The sequence below is a fragment of the Zingiber officinale genome, chromosome 3B (genome assembly GCF_018446385.1).
Source record: "Zingiber officinale cultivar Zhangliang chromosome 3B, Zo_v1.1, whole genome shotgun sequence".
In the NCBI taxonomy this organism is placed as follows: domain Eukaryota; kingdom Viridiplantae; phylum Streptophyta; class Magnoliopsida; order Zingiberales; family Zingiberaceae; genus Zingiber; species Zingiber officinale.
This window is the reverse complement of record NC_055991.1, coordinates 113,435,824-113,453,891: the sequence shown is the minus strand read 5'-3', so window position 1 is coordinate 113,453,891 and position 18,068 is coordinate 113,435,824. Positions and strand designations below refer to the sequence as shown.

The 18,068-nt window shown below is 33.7% G+C and overlaps 1 protein-coding gene across 2 annotated transcripts in view; it reads right to left on the bottom strand.

The window, feature by feature from the left end:
* LOC121967318 (transmembrane E3 ubiquitin-protein ligase FLY2-like) overlaps nt 1-14,435 on the bottom strand; it is a 32,660-nt gene extending 18,225 nt beyond the window's left edge. Inside the window, exons 1-5 of one of the 2 annotated variants that reach the window (XM_042517464.1) lie at nt 13,982-14,435; nt 12,934-13,003; nt 11,706-11,833; nt 3,119-3,234; nt 1,391-1,445 (exon numbers count right to left, since the gene is read on the bottom strand). In XM_042517464.1, the coding sequence (XP_042373398.1) occupies nt 1,391-1,445; nt 3,119-3,234; nt 11,706-11,833; nt 12,934-13,003; nt 13,982-14,122 (510 nt within the window). In that variant the 5' untranslated portion in view covers nt 14,123-14,435. The remainder of the gene's footprint in view (nt 1-1,390; nt 1,446-3,118; nt 3,235-11,705; nt 11,834-12,933; nt 13,004-13,981) is intronic. The other variant, XM_042517465.1, reaches the window with a different exon arrangement.
* Between the last annotated feature and the right edge of the window lie 3,633 nt (nt 14,436-18,068).

The window sequence follows — 18,068 nt, the reverse complement described above, 5'->3', positions numbered from 1 at the left end:
GAAGGGAGGGTAACTTCCTTACACTCCGAATCCTGGTGTAAGGAAATAAGCCATTTGAGGGATAAAGGAGGGTAAAAGTTCCCCATTCCCTCCCCTCACCCCCTCCCTCACCCTCCTTCCCAAACAAGGTTAAAAGTTAGCTTCCCTTTACTTACCCTTCCCTCACCTCCTCCCAAAGAGACCGTAAAAGAGAGTTATCCATTAACTTGTCAGACACATGTCAAACCACTATCAGCCTATAAAACTCCATTAGATCACAACTCTCCATGTCAAATTAAAATAAGGTGTCCAACTCTCCCCATTTAAGATTTGATGCCCAATTAAGGCAGAAAGTCCAGCTAGAAACTGAGTTATTCAATCAATCGGCAACATATGAAGTCCAATCATCTCATCATGCTTAGGATTTCAACGAGGTCTAATAATTGTAACAACCCATCCAATGAGAGATGTGGCCCATAAACTTTTTAGGACCAATCGCTTGCCAAAATGCTTAATCATGGTTATTTAGACCTTTTAAATTATGTTAAGTGAAGCTTTCTTTAATCTCTAATTAATTTAACTTGCCTAAACTTAAAACTGAATCTATCAATTAATGCTAGAAAATAATGAAATTGTCATAATCACATGAATTATGGCAATTACATAATTATCATAACTGTAAATAAATTAAAATTATGCAATAATTGCACATAAATTAGATTAATGTAAATTATTATATGAAATAAATCAAAATTATGTAATCTTTTAAACACTACAATCAAAGCACTGAAACTAATATTCTAGGAAAGAATAATCTTATACCTAAAATGGCTCAATCACAATGGGAAATAATCCAAATCGCAATCAAGAAATATACAAATTAAATCAAATTTCCACCAGAATCATCCTACATTCCTGATAAGATAATTACTAATTTGAAAACTACCCACCTAAACTCCTAAACAAGTGTCTGCCAGATAAACTTTTCTAAATTTCTAATATACATTAGACACGTAATCCGAAAGAGAAACCTACAGGTATATGAGGGATGCCAACACTTGCAGCAATTTTTGATTGAAAGGCCAGTATTACAATTCTAAATAGAGTCTTGAGTAAGAACTAAGAAACATATCTCAGGTCTCCAAGTTATGTATATCATCACTCCATTAAACATCATGAAAAGAGGTCATAATTTACATCGACATAAAGAATGTTAGATTGGTAGTTTCATACTTTTCATGGAAGGAATTTTTTACCTTGAATACAATTAGGCCATTGACAAGAGGAAATCAGTCTTTGATAAAGCATGGAATATACAAATGGAAATATAGAAATCAATTTAAGGAATACAAAACAACTTAATTAAAAGAAGTCAGACCAAGGTTACCTATTTACATTTCTAACCACTTACCAAATGATAAGGATTGGAGAAATACTCTTGTTGAAGTGGCTCATCATTCAGAACACTACAATTGGATAAGGTAAAACAGTGATCATCACTTACATTCACACAGGAATGGGAATAAAAACAAATATGAATTAACTAACATACACATATGTTACCATGATAATCCATGAAACATACAGAAGAAAACAGGAAGTTAAAGCCTGGAACAACTTGGCAGGGTATGTATCTAACTTAATATAACTGAATTATGCATACACAGACATAAGTCTGTTGAATAATTGCTGCTCGCGAATCACAAAATGACAAGTTGAGAAAAAAAATCACATCATGTATCTTTTGGTTGGCAGCACTAATCTCATTTGTGAATCAAATTTTAAGGTTTTAGAAAGTTTATTTTCATTGGCAAGTTTGACAACCCTTGAATCCAAGAATCAACAAGTGGTAAAGTTCAAACAACTCAATATTAATCATATTCCATGTTAACCACAGAAAAGATTAGAGATATGAATAAATAAAAGAAGTTATTCTTGATATCCTTAACAAAATTTAAGACAGTTAATCATATATCCATGGAACTATATATGAAATCTGGTAATGTCAGCAGAGGTAATACACATAAGGAAATGCGGCACTGGTATGTTTTGGATTTCTCTAAATGCAAACATCTTTCTGTATCTCCATAGCATTTACACATTGACTCAAGTGGAAGCCTGTGCCATTTAGTGGCACTCTAATCAGTTTGCATGAGATGGTTTGAAAATGCTCGGATAGCAAGTACCATCCCATTAGCACATCAGACCAAAACCAGCATTGAGACAACTGCACCAGTCAAACACACCATTGCTGCACCAGAAAAGGACCCAAGAGTTTGGATCTCAGTGGGATCAAGAAAGCAACAAAAGAAGCTGGAAGGTCAGTCAAGTGACCTTCTCTAGACATAATAGAGTCATAAATTGCAATCTCTTCTTTCTCCTCTGCTTCTTCTTGTTATATTCCCCCTCTTCTTCCACTCTCTCCCTCTCATCTTAATCAGTGACAAGAGGCACCACGTCGTGCCAATGCATTATGGTGGTAGTCGCTAGTATCATCTCATTTAGACCAGCCAATGAAACACCAACACAAAATGAAAATTTAAACCTCCATCAATGCTAAAGGCAAATTAACACTATGTTGGCTAGTCGTTACCATGAAGTCATGAACATAATTCTTATAAATGCTAGCAGATTGTTATCACTTCATACATGATAACAAGGGAAAGAACCAAATTCCAACACTTTTGACAGAGTTTGTAACTCATGCAGTGTCAAGCACTATCTTTTATCATATTTGTTTTTGCTCTCTTTTTTTCTTTCTAGTATTGATAGTGCATTATCCTGAGTTTGAGAAAAAATGCCTGAAAGTGAAACCACCCAAGGTGAGGTTACAACCTTAGAAACAAGTGCGCATGAGGACAAAGATACTGAAACATAACAGTTCCAGAAACACATGTTTTAACAAATTTTCATCACAGAAGACTGTTCAGTTATTTCTATAAAAGTAAAATCAGTAAATAAAATAGACAATAACAACAACAATTGTGAATATACATATTTTTCTATTATCCTAATCCCTGTCACACATACAGATCAATTATCATCATAAATAAACCAATATATTGAATGACATTAAAATATACAAAGAAAAATAACATGCTTGGATAAATAAAGTAAGGGAGCTAGTAAGAATTGTTACCTGTTTGCTACCATCCGAAGTTTTTGGAAAGGCCAAATATACACTCCTTCTAGTCTCATTTGAGCAATTTCATGATCATGTTCATTGTCAAAAACATCATGGAAAGTAATGGATCCCTGTCCAGACATAAGTTGTCAATATTTATTAAGAATCTGAAATAAGTCAGCAAATAGCATCAAGTGGTAACATATCAATTTGAAGTTTGAACTTCCTCGCAGACTTATGCACTAAAACAGTGACAGTGGAAATAATTCCTCAAGCTTAACTAATAGCACAGCTTTAGAAATACACAGACTTATTGCAGGCTTGTAATCAGATAATTGATATTTGCTATTGCTTGCAATAATTTAATTCTATCTACAAAATAAGAATAAGTTGTTAAAAAATGATCAAAATCATTCTCCCCAAAAAAGTCCATTTTCTAAATTTTACACCAGGTTTCTACAGCAATAATGTGATTGTTAAGTAGAACTACAAAATAAGACTAAGCTATTACAAAATGGTCAAAATTATTCTCCAAAAAAAGTCGATTTTCTAAATTTTACACCAGGTTTCTAAAGCAACAATAGTTCTGGAACTGTCAAGTCTCAGACTTTATCCTAACCAAAAAGATCTTCTCAACCAATTTTCTAATTTTAAATGTCCTCTTTTTTTACCACTACCACATGTAAGGTGCACAGTAATCAAAATTTCATAAACATATGGAAGCTGAAAGTGGTAGAATTACCACATAGTATGGAGGCGATAAGTGGTAGAATCACCACACTGCTTCCTCATGTAGTAGAATCAGCACACAAGGCATGCAAAATACAGATGCAAAAGCAGTCCTTAAATATTATTAAGAAATCATCTAATATTAATTGTATCAAATTATCATAAAAATACAACTAAAAAATTGTCTGCAATCTGTAAAATCATAGTTTATTCCTACTGCAAAATAGATGACAGAACGCAAAAAAAAAAAAAAAAAAACTTAATTTATCAGACTGATCAGCAGGCAAAACAAGCAATGCATATAAAAAGGCTTCAAAATTTGTTACACAATATTAGTAATATTATATATCGATGAAATTAATTATATGCCCAAAACTTTTCACATAATCATCATTTTCTTAACTCACCACATTCATCCTCTTTATTCTCTTATTGGGACCAAGTGATTTATTCATTCATACCAAGGTTCAAAATCTCAAGCCGTACCAAAGTTTTAATATTTGACAGGAATGATATTGTTTTAGTATCATGTCGATATTCTAATGCATGGTGTCAGTGGTGAATTGGAGGTTGAAGGGGGAAGGAGAAAAGGAGAACTTATCTATGCCGAATAGTTGAGTTTCGGTAACTTATTGGAACAATACGTTTGACCGTTTTGCCCGGCACGGTATGAGATTTCAAACCATAGATCTTTCCAAGGTTTTAAATCCAATTTCAATTTGACCAATACAGTTGTTCTAAATGGCAGTCGAGGTGGTCGCCTAGGCACCGCCTAGGCGAGAGGCGGGAATTAACCGCACCGCCTTAGGCTGAGGCAGTGCTTTAGGCGATAACTCACCTTCTTCCGCCACCAACACCACAATGCCTCAAGTCGCCGCTGCTATCATTTTGCCACCGTGACACGTCCGAATGCATGGCTTGGACCTAACGATGAGTTCGGATGCGTCGCGTGAGGTGTCTGGGCCTTGCAACGCGTCCGGACGCGTCGTGAAAGCCCGGACATGTCGCCTGAGCTTGGCGACAGGCCCAAAATCGTCGCTCGGGCCCAATGATAGGCCTTGACACGTTGCTCAGGCTAGTGATGCGTCCGAACTCGTCGCGCGGTCCAGACGACGTGTCAAACTCGTCGCTTACACGAGTAAGTTGTAAGTTAAGGTTTAATTAAACTACTTTATATTAATAATTTTAATCAACTCCTACGATTGGGATAATTTAAATAGACTTAATTAAAACCTAATAAAATTATCCTATATATATATATATAATTGTATTTTTTATTTTAAAATATTTAGATTAAATATTTAATTTTTAGTTAATATATTTGATTAAAAGTAAATATAATAAAGAATAATAATTATTTATAATATTATGTATAAAAAAGTAAAAAAATATTCAACTGCCTGAGGCGGTAGGTGGTCACTGACTGCCCCGCCACCTCCTGCCGCCATTTACAACACTGGACCAATATGGACAAGACAAGATTTTACACAAGTTTGCATCAAAAGCCCACTGAAGCATACATAGATCGGAACCATAGTTGGAACCATGTTGGAAGGCATTTGATGGACAACAATCCAAATGAGCAAGCACCAAAGAAGATTTGGTGTGTGAGCTCAGGATGGGGGCAGGGTCGGTACCATCTACTTTGAAAATAATGGCTTAAGGTTTATGGGTCATAACAGATGACAGCACGTAAGTCATTCCTCTTATGTCTTCTTCTATCCAGTACTGACACACACTGCACCAATCAGCATCAAATCAACTTTGTTATGGCTGGCCACTGAAATCCAACACCAGAACAAGATTAACTTTGATTATACTACAGCTATTAATGAATACAAAGTTCCCTATTTGATATAGCTGCTTAGATCTCAAAACTTTCTGACAAAATGTCAACGAATTGGGTCCATGTACAACCTGATTTATAGTAAAGTCAACCAGCACACAACATTCATTTTTTCACAAAAGGAATCTCTTTGCTTATCATTTCTTTTAATTGATTATATTGTGTTGCCTTAAAAATAAACTACAAAATTCGTTGTTCTCGTATCCAACCTATTCCTAAAGATATTAAGTTGGGTTGAACTCAAAAACTAGTTTGTCTTGGTTAAACCAATTGGAGATCAAAACATCGACAACGGACCAGGACCCGGTCAATGGACACAGAAGGAATCTCTTCGCTTATCATTTCTTTTAATTGATTATATTGTGTTGCCTTAAAAATAAACTACAAAATTCGTTGTTCTCATATCCAACCTATTCCTAAAGATATTAAATTGGGTTGAACTAGAAAACTAGTTTGTCTTGGCTAAACCAATTGGAGATCAAAACATTGACAACAGACCGGGACCCGATCGACGGACCGGGACCCGGTCAATGGACCGAGTACCCGTTGACCCAGTTCTGGTTCAAAAACTGTAATCAGCTTGATCAAGTGTCAAGCAAGTTACAGTTCCACCTCTCCAAAAATCGTCAATCGGTGGTTAACTACTGGTTCAATCGTATTTTTTTTCTTTTTGTATTTGATCGTTTATGACTGTTGGAACTGCCAATTCTGGCCATTAGGATGAAAAAGAGGGTTTTTTTATTTTTTTCAACAGTTAAGATCATTTGACCATTTTTTTATCAATAACTACGATTTATTGTTCGTTACTTTCCAAACTCTATAAATATATACCTCATTTCATTATTTTAACTCACATCTTCTCTATTTATTCTATTCTCAATTCCGTAATCTCTACACGCTTTTGACTCCAATTCTACACAACTTCCTCTTCCGAGTTCCGACTCCAAGCGAGAAGAGGTTCATCTTCATCATCTCGATCTCGGAGGGGCAAGGAAATAGCGAATCTAAACATTCAATCCACCGATGATGAGACCGAGCAAATTCCGAATCCGACTGCGACACTCAAAACACAAGGAAGTATCGATACAATTACTTCTAAGATTCAGGAAGTTCCTCCTTTAAAATCATCTATTTTAACTAAACATTTTGATAAGGTCACTCTTCCGTCGGGAGAATTGCATGCAAAATATAAGCACTGCAATACTTCCTACAAATTCCAAACCAACGGTGGGTCGTTGAAACGACATGTAGAAGTAAAGCAACCGACAGAATATGGAATGAACCATCCTCAAGCACAATTATATAGATTTTCCACTAGTGGAAGTAGTGATTCTAGTTTATTTTTATATTCTGATAATAAATTAAAAGAATCATTAGCTGGATTTGTTTTCATAGAATATCTTTCATTTAGTTTTAGATATAAATGCACTTTTGAAGATTTTTGTAAAGAATCTCTTAATTCATCTACTAAACGTGTTTTTAGAACTACAATTATTCGTAAAATTAAAAAAAAATAGTAAAACAAAAGAAAAAAAAATAATTGAAGAATTTAGTAAATTAAATAATAAAGTTTCTTCAGAACCATGTAGGTAAGTTTCCGAAATTACCAAATTGCGTAGGGTTGTTTCAAAATTACCAAATCACGTACTCAATTCCCATTTTACCCTTATACTGATTTTTTTATCAATTGAATCGATTTTGCTCTATGCTAAAACGTCAAAATTTTGAACAAACCAGTCGACTAATTTTTTTAAATCAGTTGACTAATTTACTTTTTTTTATCAAAGTCGATTTTAGGTAAAATCGGTTGATAGACCAAATGATCTCGGATTGACATAAAACTAATTTTTATATTTTCAGCTATTTCTCTTGATTATATTTATGCCCTCAAACGTCAATTTGACTAAATATATTAAGAGCAGTGATTTTTTAAACATGAATATGTTTGAAAAATGCAATTCTTGTTCAAAAAATCATTGCTCTCAATATATTAAGTCAAATTGGTATCTGAGGGTATGGATATAATCAGGAGAGATAAACGAACGCATAAGAACTAGTTTCATGTCAAGCCGAGGTTATTTGGTCCATCAGTCGATTTTGCCCAAAACTGATTGATGGATCAAATTACCTCGGATTGACATGAAATTAGTTCCTATGTATTCAGCTACCTCTCTTGATTATATTCATGCCCTCAAACGTCAATTTGACTCAATACATTAAGAATAGTGATTTTTTGAATACGAATGCGTTTGAAAAATTCAATACGTGTTTAAAAAATTATTGCTCTCAATATATTGAGTCAAATTGACATTTGAGTGCATAAATATAATCAGGAGAGGTAGACGAACACATAGGACTAGTTTCCAGTCAATCCAAGGTCATTTGGTCCATCGGTCGATTTTGCCTCTCTCCTGATTATATTCATGACCTCAAATGTCAATTTGACTCAATATACTGAGAACAATGATTTTTGAACACAAATTGAATTTTTCAAACACATTCGTGTTCAAAAAATCACTACTCTTAATATATTGGGTTAATTGACGTTTGAAGGCATGAATATAATTAGAAGAGGTAGTCAAACATATAAGAATTAGTTTCATGTCAATCTGAAATCGTTTGGTCCATCAACCGATTTTACCTAAAATTGACTTTGATAAAAAAAAAAAAAAAAAATCAGTCGACTGATTTACTGATTTGCTCAAAATTTGACGTTGCAAAATCGATTCGATTGATCAAAAAAATCAGTCAAGTTAATGGGGTAAAACGAGAAATGGATACATGATTTGATAATTTTAAAGCTACCCTATGCGATTTGGTAATTTCAGAGACTCGCCTACGTGGTTCGGTAAAAAGCTAAAGTTTCTTTATGTTCCGATATTTGGAGTGATCATTAGCAGACACATTCATATATGGGTGTGACTTGTCATTGGATCGATAACTCCTGGAATATCCAAAAAAGATTGTTAGCTTATTGAGTTTTTGTAAATAGCATGGCGCACAACATCTCACAATTATTATATTTAATTTTAAAAAAATATGGATTAATTCAAAATATTTTCAATATCTTTTGATAATGCTAGTTATAATATTGCTAGTATCGAAGAACTAAAATTTATATGTCAACCTATTATTGGTGATTTATTTATTCATATTCGGTGTGTTTGTCATATTTTAAATTTATGTATTGAATATGCATTAAGAACTTTAACAAATCATATTGAACAAATTAGAAATGTTATTTCCTATTTATGATCGTATTCATCTATAATGAAAAAATAAGATAAATTTTATAAAAATAATGAAATAAGACCTAAAAAATATCCACGTGATGTACCAACACGTTGAAATTCAACATACTAATTATTACAAGATTCATTTCAATATAGAGAATTATTATGTTTATTTTTTGCACAAAATATTAATAATGCTAATATATATTTATTTTCACAACAATGTAATATTTGTGGTAGTATTTGTGAAATTTTAAAAGTATTTAATGATGTAACTGAATAACTTTCTAATTTTTATTATCCTACTTCAAGGAAATTTTTCTAATATAGTATTAGTTTTAAATGAAAATAGTACAAATGAATTTTTATCTTCTTGTGTATTAGTAATGAAAAAAAAAATGTGAAAAATATTTTTTTCATATTCCTAAAATTTATTTAGTTGCATTTGCTTTAGACCCTAGATATAAATTAGAAGTTTTACAAAAAATGTTAGATTTGTATTATGACGCTTTAATTCTATTTAAAAATTCTTCTTCTCCTAATCCAAATAATATTATAATATTAGAAATTACTTATATGATATTTATAAAGAATATGGTATAAAATCTGGAATAAAACATAATATTTTTAAAACACAAAATACTAGTCGTAATTTAAAACTTACAAAAATATAAATTTTATTAAAAGAATGGATTAAACGTCCACGAGAATCCTCAAGTTCCACACAAGAAGTTAAGAATTATTTTATGACTTCTTTTGATTTTAATGGAACAGATAACGAAGTAGATTTTGATGAAATGAAGGTCACATAAGCCTCAAAATTTTCCCGTCCTCTCCATGATCGCCAAAGAAATTTTAGCATGTTCAGTGTCAATTGCTGTGAAACAGACGTTCAGTGTCAGCGGTAACATATTGGATGAACAATGATCGACTTTATCTCCCGACTCATTGGAAGCCCAAGCATTACCTGACGATTAGACAAGAGCCAAAAACATAATCCAAGGAATGTAACTTTCAGATAACAAAGTCGAAGAATTTGATACCAAAGGAACAAATACTACCGGAAGTGAAAATGGAACTGAGTAACAACACGACTTCATAAGGTAAAAAGAGTAAAAACGTAAAAGGGTAAAAAGGTAAGAAAACTATATGGGCTTTGATTCCCTATACCCGGGATACGTAGACAACTTAAATAAGTGCAAGCCTTTTTTTATAAATTTACAATTTTAATTTTTTGGGAGCCTTGGCGCAACGGTAAAGTTGTTGCCATGTGACCAAAAGGTCACGGGTTCGAATCCTGGAAACAGCCTCTTGCAAAAAGCAGGGTAAGGCTACATACAATGGATCCTTCCCCAGGACCCCGCATGGCGGGAGCTTCGTGCACCCGGCTGTCTTTATTTTTTATAATTTTAATTTTTTTAATATAATAATCTTGAATTGTGGCGAACCGTGAACAGTGGCAAATTATGGTGAACCGTGAACCAAGGATTCCAAACCATAACCGTCTTGGACAGTTAAGGTTAAGGGTCGACCCCAGGAACCGTCGAATCCTCAATTCCGAACTGGGGTCGGGTCTACGCGGCACCCCCATATGTTAAGTAAATAAATAAATAAAAATGTTATTATATATTTTTAGAATTAAAATTAATAAAATATATAATTAATAAGATATTTTTATTAGGGTTTAATTAAGCCTATTAAGATTATTCCTACTATAACAAGGAGTTAATTAAAATTATTAATATAAGTTTAATAAATTTAATAAATTAAACCTCCCCAGCATCGCGCAGGCGAATCGCGACCTCCCTTGAGTTGCGTAGGCGAATCGCAACTTCCCCGACATCATGCAAGCGGATCACGACTTCCCCCATGTCTCACAAGCATATCTGACCTCCGTGCACGTCGCTTTAGTGTCGTGGTCAGGCTCACGCAAAGCCTATCGGGCGTGTCGGTCGGCAGACAAAACGAAAAATTTCACCCGGTATAGCACAAGATTTTAATCCATGATTTGATGAATTACATGTAGATTCTACATCGTCAATGGATAAGTTATGCACAGTAGGGATGGTTGGTTGTTCAAAAGTAGATTACTAGATAATGTAATTTGATTTCTGGATTGCATTATAATAATTTGTAGCTCTAAATCACATTCAACAACATTAAATTGTACTTATTCAACTTGTATAATTATATAGCTGACTATAGAATTTGTGGGTTATCTTTCAACATAATCAAATCATCTTTTCTTTATTTCCCATTATTTCATCATCTGTTAAAACTTCTCTCGAGTGCTAATACATTGTGTAGTGTGTACCACGTAAAGTAAAACAAAATGAGAAGTGGATTTTTCTTTTTGAACAACAACACGATCTCATAATCGGTAAAATGGTTTTCCATGGTAAGTACTCTGATTTATTGTCTTGAAATCAATTCTTTGAAAATAACCAAAACAGTATCGCTTCCTTCTCTATGCAGCCCTATTCCTCAGAATATTAAAAAAAATAGTAATATCTGTAGAATTTGTTCCAGGTTGTTCTCTAAATCCATGTATCCATTGTGTTGAAATTTTCACTTTAAATCTACTGGACAAATAGTAAAACCATATGCATGAAATAACACTGAGCACTTCAACAAAAAGTAAAATGAGCTTGAGAAATGCATATAAATTTACTTGGAATCTAATATTTGATTGAAAATGTTAATATTGTACAGAAATTAAAATAAAAAACTTTATTAATGAAGAAAAAAATTGATTGTAATTTATGCAGGCTTGGAGAAGGAACTTCTTTCACACCTGAACATTGTGTACTCCACGAATCTTGGTTTGAGTAGTCACCAACTCTAGAACTGATACACCGCTAGATTTCCCAAAATCTAGGAACCTAGAAGAACCATTTGTTACATCTAAAAAGCTCCAGTGTCCTGCATCCCAAAAAGTTAAACACGTCACAAGAATGAAATATTTAGTCTGGTGCAACATATTTCAGTAAGGATTGTCTTGCATTATTTGTTCAATTAAAGCATATACTACAAAATTGCCTATGGTTACTCTCTTATCATGTCCAGCTAGAGTTTTGCATGATTTCAACGCAGAGTTGGCGCATGGAGGGCGGAAGAGGAGCCAACACACGTGCTAGTGAGGTAGCAATTCCATAGATTGCAACGCGATGCCGACAATATTCACATAACAAGGAACGTTTCAAAGGTGCATGCATGGAGAAGGAGGAAGACAATGAGTTGAAGTCAGTGTTCAAAGGAGGAGAAGAGGGAGTAGAGGAGTCACATGTCATGCGTGCGAAGGTGCTGACAATTCATGAATGTCAGATTGTTTTGTGTGTCAATCAGCAAGTGGAATGACATGTTTCGCCCGAAGACCGACATAGAAAGAACCTTTAAACCATGATGAAGGTATGACCAGCTAGCAAACACAGACTAAAAGATAATTCTAAGTCCATATTTTATTATGCGTGTACTTAATCTATACCTTCACTCTTCTAAAAAAACCACATCTTAGCCTTCTTCACACACAAGTTACATAGTGAAAACTATTATGAGTAATAAACTATAGACCACCATATTCTTGTTAAAAAAAAAAAAAAAAGAAGTAGGAAAGCCGCCCTAAGAAATGGAGAAGGAATGCAAACTCAAAACATTAGTAGTTCTAGAGAAAAAAAATGACATCATCAGCATCGTCATCTAGAGAAAAAAAAATGACATGCCGTGATTGTCTCAATTAGTAGGAGTCAACTACATGAATTTTATCCATCATTGAAAGCTATATCACCAGAGAGGAAACAAGATAAATAAAGAAAAATCACATATTCTGATTATTTATACTATTAAATATTTACCATTAAATTAATCCAAATAAGAGAATTCAGCAGAAAAATGACAATTGAAGATGTTGAGCTGAATACTCTACTGAGAAATAAAATTTGATATTTCAATATGATTTGGTACTTCTCCTTAAGACGCCCAATCAGAAAGAAACTACAGAGTGAAAACTAAGAACATGAACTAACCTGTATATGTCCCTGTAATATTCCACTGAGAAAACGGACTGTAGCTGTCATCTCTCTTAAGGAAAAGCTGCTATATTGAAAAATCATAAATATAAAAAGGTTAAATGTTAATCCAAATGATAATAAAATAGGAATGTCAACAAAACCAAGTATGCAGAACACAGAAGTACATTAAGTGCTTGTTCAAAAATGATTCAGAAGACTCACATATCAATTTATTGACTAAGAGTTCCTCATCAAGGATAGACATTAAGTTTGCAGTAAGTGAAGTGACCTAATTCCAAGATGTTCCTTGTGAAAGCCATTCGGATGCAATGATGCATGTCATGATGTTATCTAGAAGGCTCATGGACATGACTGAGCTTATGGAGAACCTTAGAAACATTATTGTCATTCACACGTCTGCAAAGGTATGCCATTAAAAGATAGTTACCCAAATTTGTAATTGTGTATCTTTCATTTAGAAATATGAGATGGGCTTGGGCATCAAATCCCTCTCTTGATTTAGTACTCTCTACATTGTCACTTCCTAACCACCCAAGATTCAAACTAAAGTGAATGGTTCTTCGTATTGCGATCTTATAAATCATCTTTTAACCTTAAGTGGCGATACTTATTCCAAAAACCTTTAATTTTAACCACTCAACTTTTATCTCACGAATATAATAACAACATTCTTGTCAATAATTGATGTTTTGCCTGTCACTTCAGGCCAGATCATATAAACACACAATGCAAATATGAACTTTTACTATCACAAATAGGGAAAATCTTTGACCAATTGATTTGACTACCTTTTATGTGACTTTCTATATTCTAGTACAAAACAAACAAAAAATATCAGCATAATTGCTCCATTATCACGTAATGGCTTGACTACTAATCCACCTTCAAGCCACGGCATTTCGACACAAGTCTCAGCTCCCCATTCAAAAGACCTTCTCCTCCCGTTATCCCGCACACAAAACCCAATTTAAAGTTCCAACGCCAAGCAAAAAATTAAAAAAGAAAAAAAAAGTCGAGAAAAAGGGAAATAAAAAAAACAAACCTCTTCGCCCCAATCTCCATCAGACACAAAATCCCTTTGTTTCAGAGGCCTCAGAGCCATCAAGGGTCTAACCAGACCAAGCAACACCACGAGCACCGCCACACTCCACAAACACCCTCTTTCCCCTCTCCTTCCTTCCATGGTCGCCGATGCGACTAATAGACAAGAATTCAACCGCCAAGGCAAGAAGGGCCCCAAAAGATGCAGATGATAACTTCAAGATTAAGCCCTGAGACGGATCAATTGAAGACGAACTGGCGTCAATGCCGGAAGCCGGCTCCAGCGGAAGAGAAATCATTGAAAGCGAAGCATCTCCGGGGAAACCACATGAGAGGCAACGGGGGGAGGGAACGATGGGGACAGGGTCCGCGGTGGAGGTCCAGGAGGAGGAGGAGCAGCGTGGAATAGAAAACGATGTCGAAACTCGGTTGAACCAGCGCAGCGGTTTCGGGTAAGTCTACCGCCTTTTTAAAGAGAGTACAATTGTTTGGGGCTAAAGAAATATTAAATATTATAAATAAATAAAATATGACAATTTTATACAAATATTATTGTTTTTTTTTCTTGACTATGGCAATTTCCTAAATGGTCATTCTTAAGGGGAAATCCCATTAATCATCTTTTATTAAAAAAAACCTCTAATTTTGAATCTATAAATCAACTTACAGTTGAAGTCTTATCAAAATACGTTTTTCTAATTATAAAAAAATATTGAAATTTTATTTGCCATGTCTAAAAATTATATAATAATCAAATTTTTTAATTTTGAATGTGTAAATTTATATATAAATCAACTTCTAGATATTAGCAATGGAAGACATCCAACATTGTTGGAAAGGGTTGAAAATAAAATTAATCAGTAGTCAAGATATTGATATAATCTTGGAATATTAATGGTACGAATAGCTTTTAGATAAGTTTATTAATTGTAATTTTCTATTTTCTTTTTTAGTTCCTTTGTATATCTTTAAATGCAAGACATATAAAATAATTTGAATAAATAAAAAGATACAATAATCTTTTTAGTATCAGAGCTACTTCCCATCTTCTTTTAAAATCCTAGCAGTCAATTTATTTTCTTTCTTTCACCATGCTTGAAATTCTCGGTTCTTCTCTTATTATGACTTCTAAAACCACTGAAATCAAGAATTCCTATGTTAAGTCTCATCATGTTCAAATCACCACAATCCGACTCAATGAAGATAATTTTTTGAGGTGGTCTCAATCAGTTAGGATATCCATTCAAGGGAGGGGAAATATTGGATATCTCACTGGTGAAACCAAAGCACCTACAAAAATAAGTTCGGCCTTTGCAACGTGGGATGTAGAGAATTTCATGGTGGTAAGGTAATGACTTGATTGGTTAATTCTATGGAGGAAGATACTAGTGTCAACTACATACATTACTTCACTGCTAAAAAGCTTTGGGATAATATATGTCAGATGTATTCAGATCTTGGCAATCAATCACAAGTTTATGAGTTGCAATTGCATCTTAGAAAGATTTGGCAAAGGAAGATAGTGTGATGAGATACTTCAATATCCTAAAAGACCTATGGCAAGACTTGGATCTGTTTATTGATGATTATGAATGGAAAAGCATTGAAGATTATATTCATCATTGGAAAATGGTGAAGAATAATAGGATTTATAAAGTTTTGGTAGGATTGAATGTTGTCTTTGATGAAGGGGTAGAATATTTGCAAACAACCCCTTCCATCCATTGGAAAGGTATTTTCTAAAGTATAGCACGAGGAAAGTCGTCAGAATATCAAGTTGGGCAAAAAGGGGACTGGTAGTTCTAATTCTACCTCTATTTGTGAAAAATTACACTTTGGTATCATAGACTAGGACATCCAAGTTTTCCGTATTTAAAACATTTGTTTCCTAAATTATTTAAGAAGTTGGTTTGCAATTCCTTTAATTGTGATGTTTGTCATTTATCAAAAAAGTCATCGAGTTTCATATAAGTCAAGGCCTTATCATGCATCAAGACCAATTTATCCGATTCAAAGTGATGTTTGGGGTCCCTAAAAATTACTATTTCAACTGGAAAAAAATAGTTTGTCACTTTTATTGGTGATCATACTTGACTTTGTTGGATTTATTTGATAAGTGAAAAATCTGAAGTTGAAAAATTATTCAAAGATTTCCATACTATGGTTGAAAATAAGTTTCAAATCAAAATAAGCATTCTTCGAACTGATAATGGTACTAAATACGTTAACAAATGTTTTGGGACCGTTTAAAAAAGGAAAGGCATTGAACACCAATCTACTTGTCAAGTTACTCCTCAACAAAATGAATTAGTTGGAAAAAAAATCAACATTTACTTGAAGTTGCCCGTATTTTCTATATATATTTTAAAATATTTATAGAGGGATACAATTCTAACAACAAGTTATCTAATTAATAAGATGCCAACACATATCTTAAATTATAAGACACCTATACAGAGTCTAAAAAATTTTTTTATCAACTTACCAACGTACCAGAACAGATATCTTTCCTATTTTCTCGATAACAACTTTATTATCAAAATAGACACAATATCTATTCTTTAATAGTTTAGAAACTGAAATCAGGTTCTTTCTAAACTTAGTACGTAAAGATAATTTCTGAAAATCCATATTTTATTCCTATCAGAGGATAAACATCTCCCACTGCAATAGCTGCTACTTTTACAGCAGTGCCCATGTGGACGGTGATTTATATAGTTGTCGGGTTTCCTGGAACTCCTGCAATGAATTGCAGACATAATCAGTGGTTCCTGTATCTACACACCATGTACCGGTAGATAACACCACTAAATATGTTTCAACAACTAATAAAATACACCGTTATTGTTCTCAGTTCTGAGAGGACAGTCTACCTTAATGTCCAAGTCTTATTTCAATCATTATAATTGGGACAACTAAGTCTATTCTATAGTATAACAACTAGGAGATTGACTAACATTTGAAAACCTAAGAATCACAAAAATATTTGGTCAAGACCAACATCTCAAAATCCCCGTGAATTTTGTATGCCACGATAGTGTGGACGTATACAAATTCTAAAAGGAGATTTTATCCATTAATTTCTATTATCTTGTCAACCTACGACAACTAAAATTAATAGTTGGTATGTCTTTGATCAAATATTTAATCAAGACTCTAAATTTAAAATAATATTGATTCCTCAAACAATACTATTTAAATTTACCAACACCTCAAAACACCGTGAATTTTGCATGCCACGTTAGTGTGGACGTATACAAAATCAACATTTGTAAGAGGAGGGTTTTACCCATTAACTATCTTTTCAACCTAACTTTATGACAAATAAAATTATCTCAAACACCTTTAATTTTGTATGCCACATTAGTGTGGACGTATACAAAATCAATCATTTGTAAGAGAGGTTTTAACCCATTAATTTTATTATCTTGTCACCCTAGTTTTATGACAAATTAATAGTTGATTTCCCTTTGGTCACACAAGTAATAGCAGTGATTCCGTTGGGGAGGATACTATTAAATGTGTCTAAGTGTATACCATTACTTGATACTTAGTCCATTAAATAGAATTGTGCCCCTTCAGTTGGAGAAGATCACACACATCCTAAATAATTTCCTATAACCATCCATAAAGGAAGTTTGATCTAGTGATCCACAAGCAAACTCATCCGTTGTGGAGGGAGGCACTCAGAGCCAACACGCAAGCTTGTTGCATCACTTACAAACTAGTAATGGAGACCGTGAGATTTATATACTAATCCCTCTCCCACTTAGTTATTTAAGGTGAGGAATTTTAACCTATGCTAGCATACATCACATGCACACACACATCACAGTAAATAAAAGTAATAAATATGGAAATTAATTTTCCAACTATTATGGCTTCTTCTATCACTGTCCTCCATGTGCTCCAACCCTAGCTACTGCCATCTTTAGCCACTGCCACCGGGTCCATGTTATCGGGTCCATCGAGCTTCCTTTTTTGCTGCGCCTCTAGTCCTCCAAAAGCACCACGCTTCGCAAGGATATGATCCGCGACAAAAATAGAATTTTACATATATCGATCCTATATTCCATAAAGGAATGTAC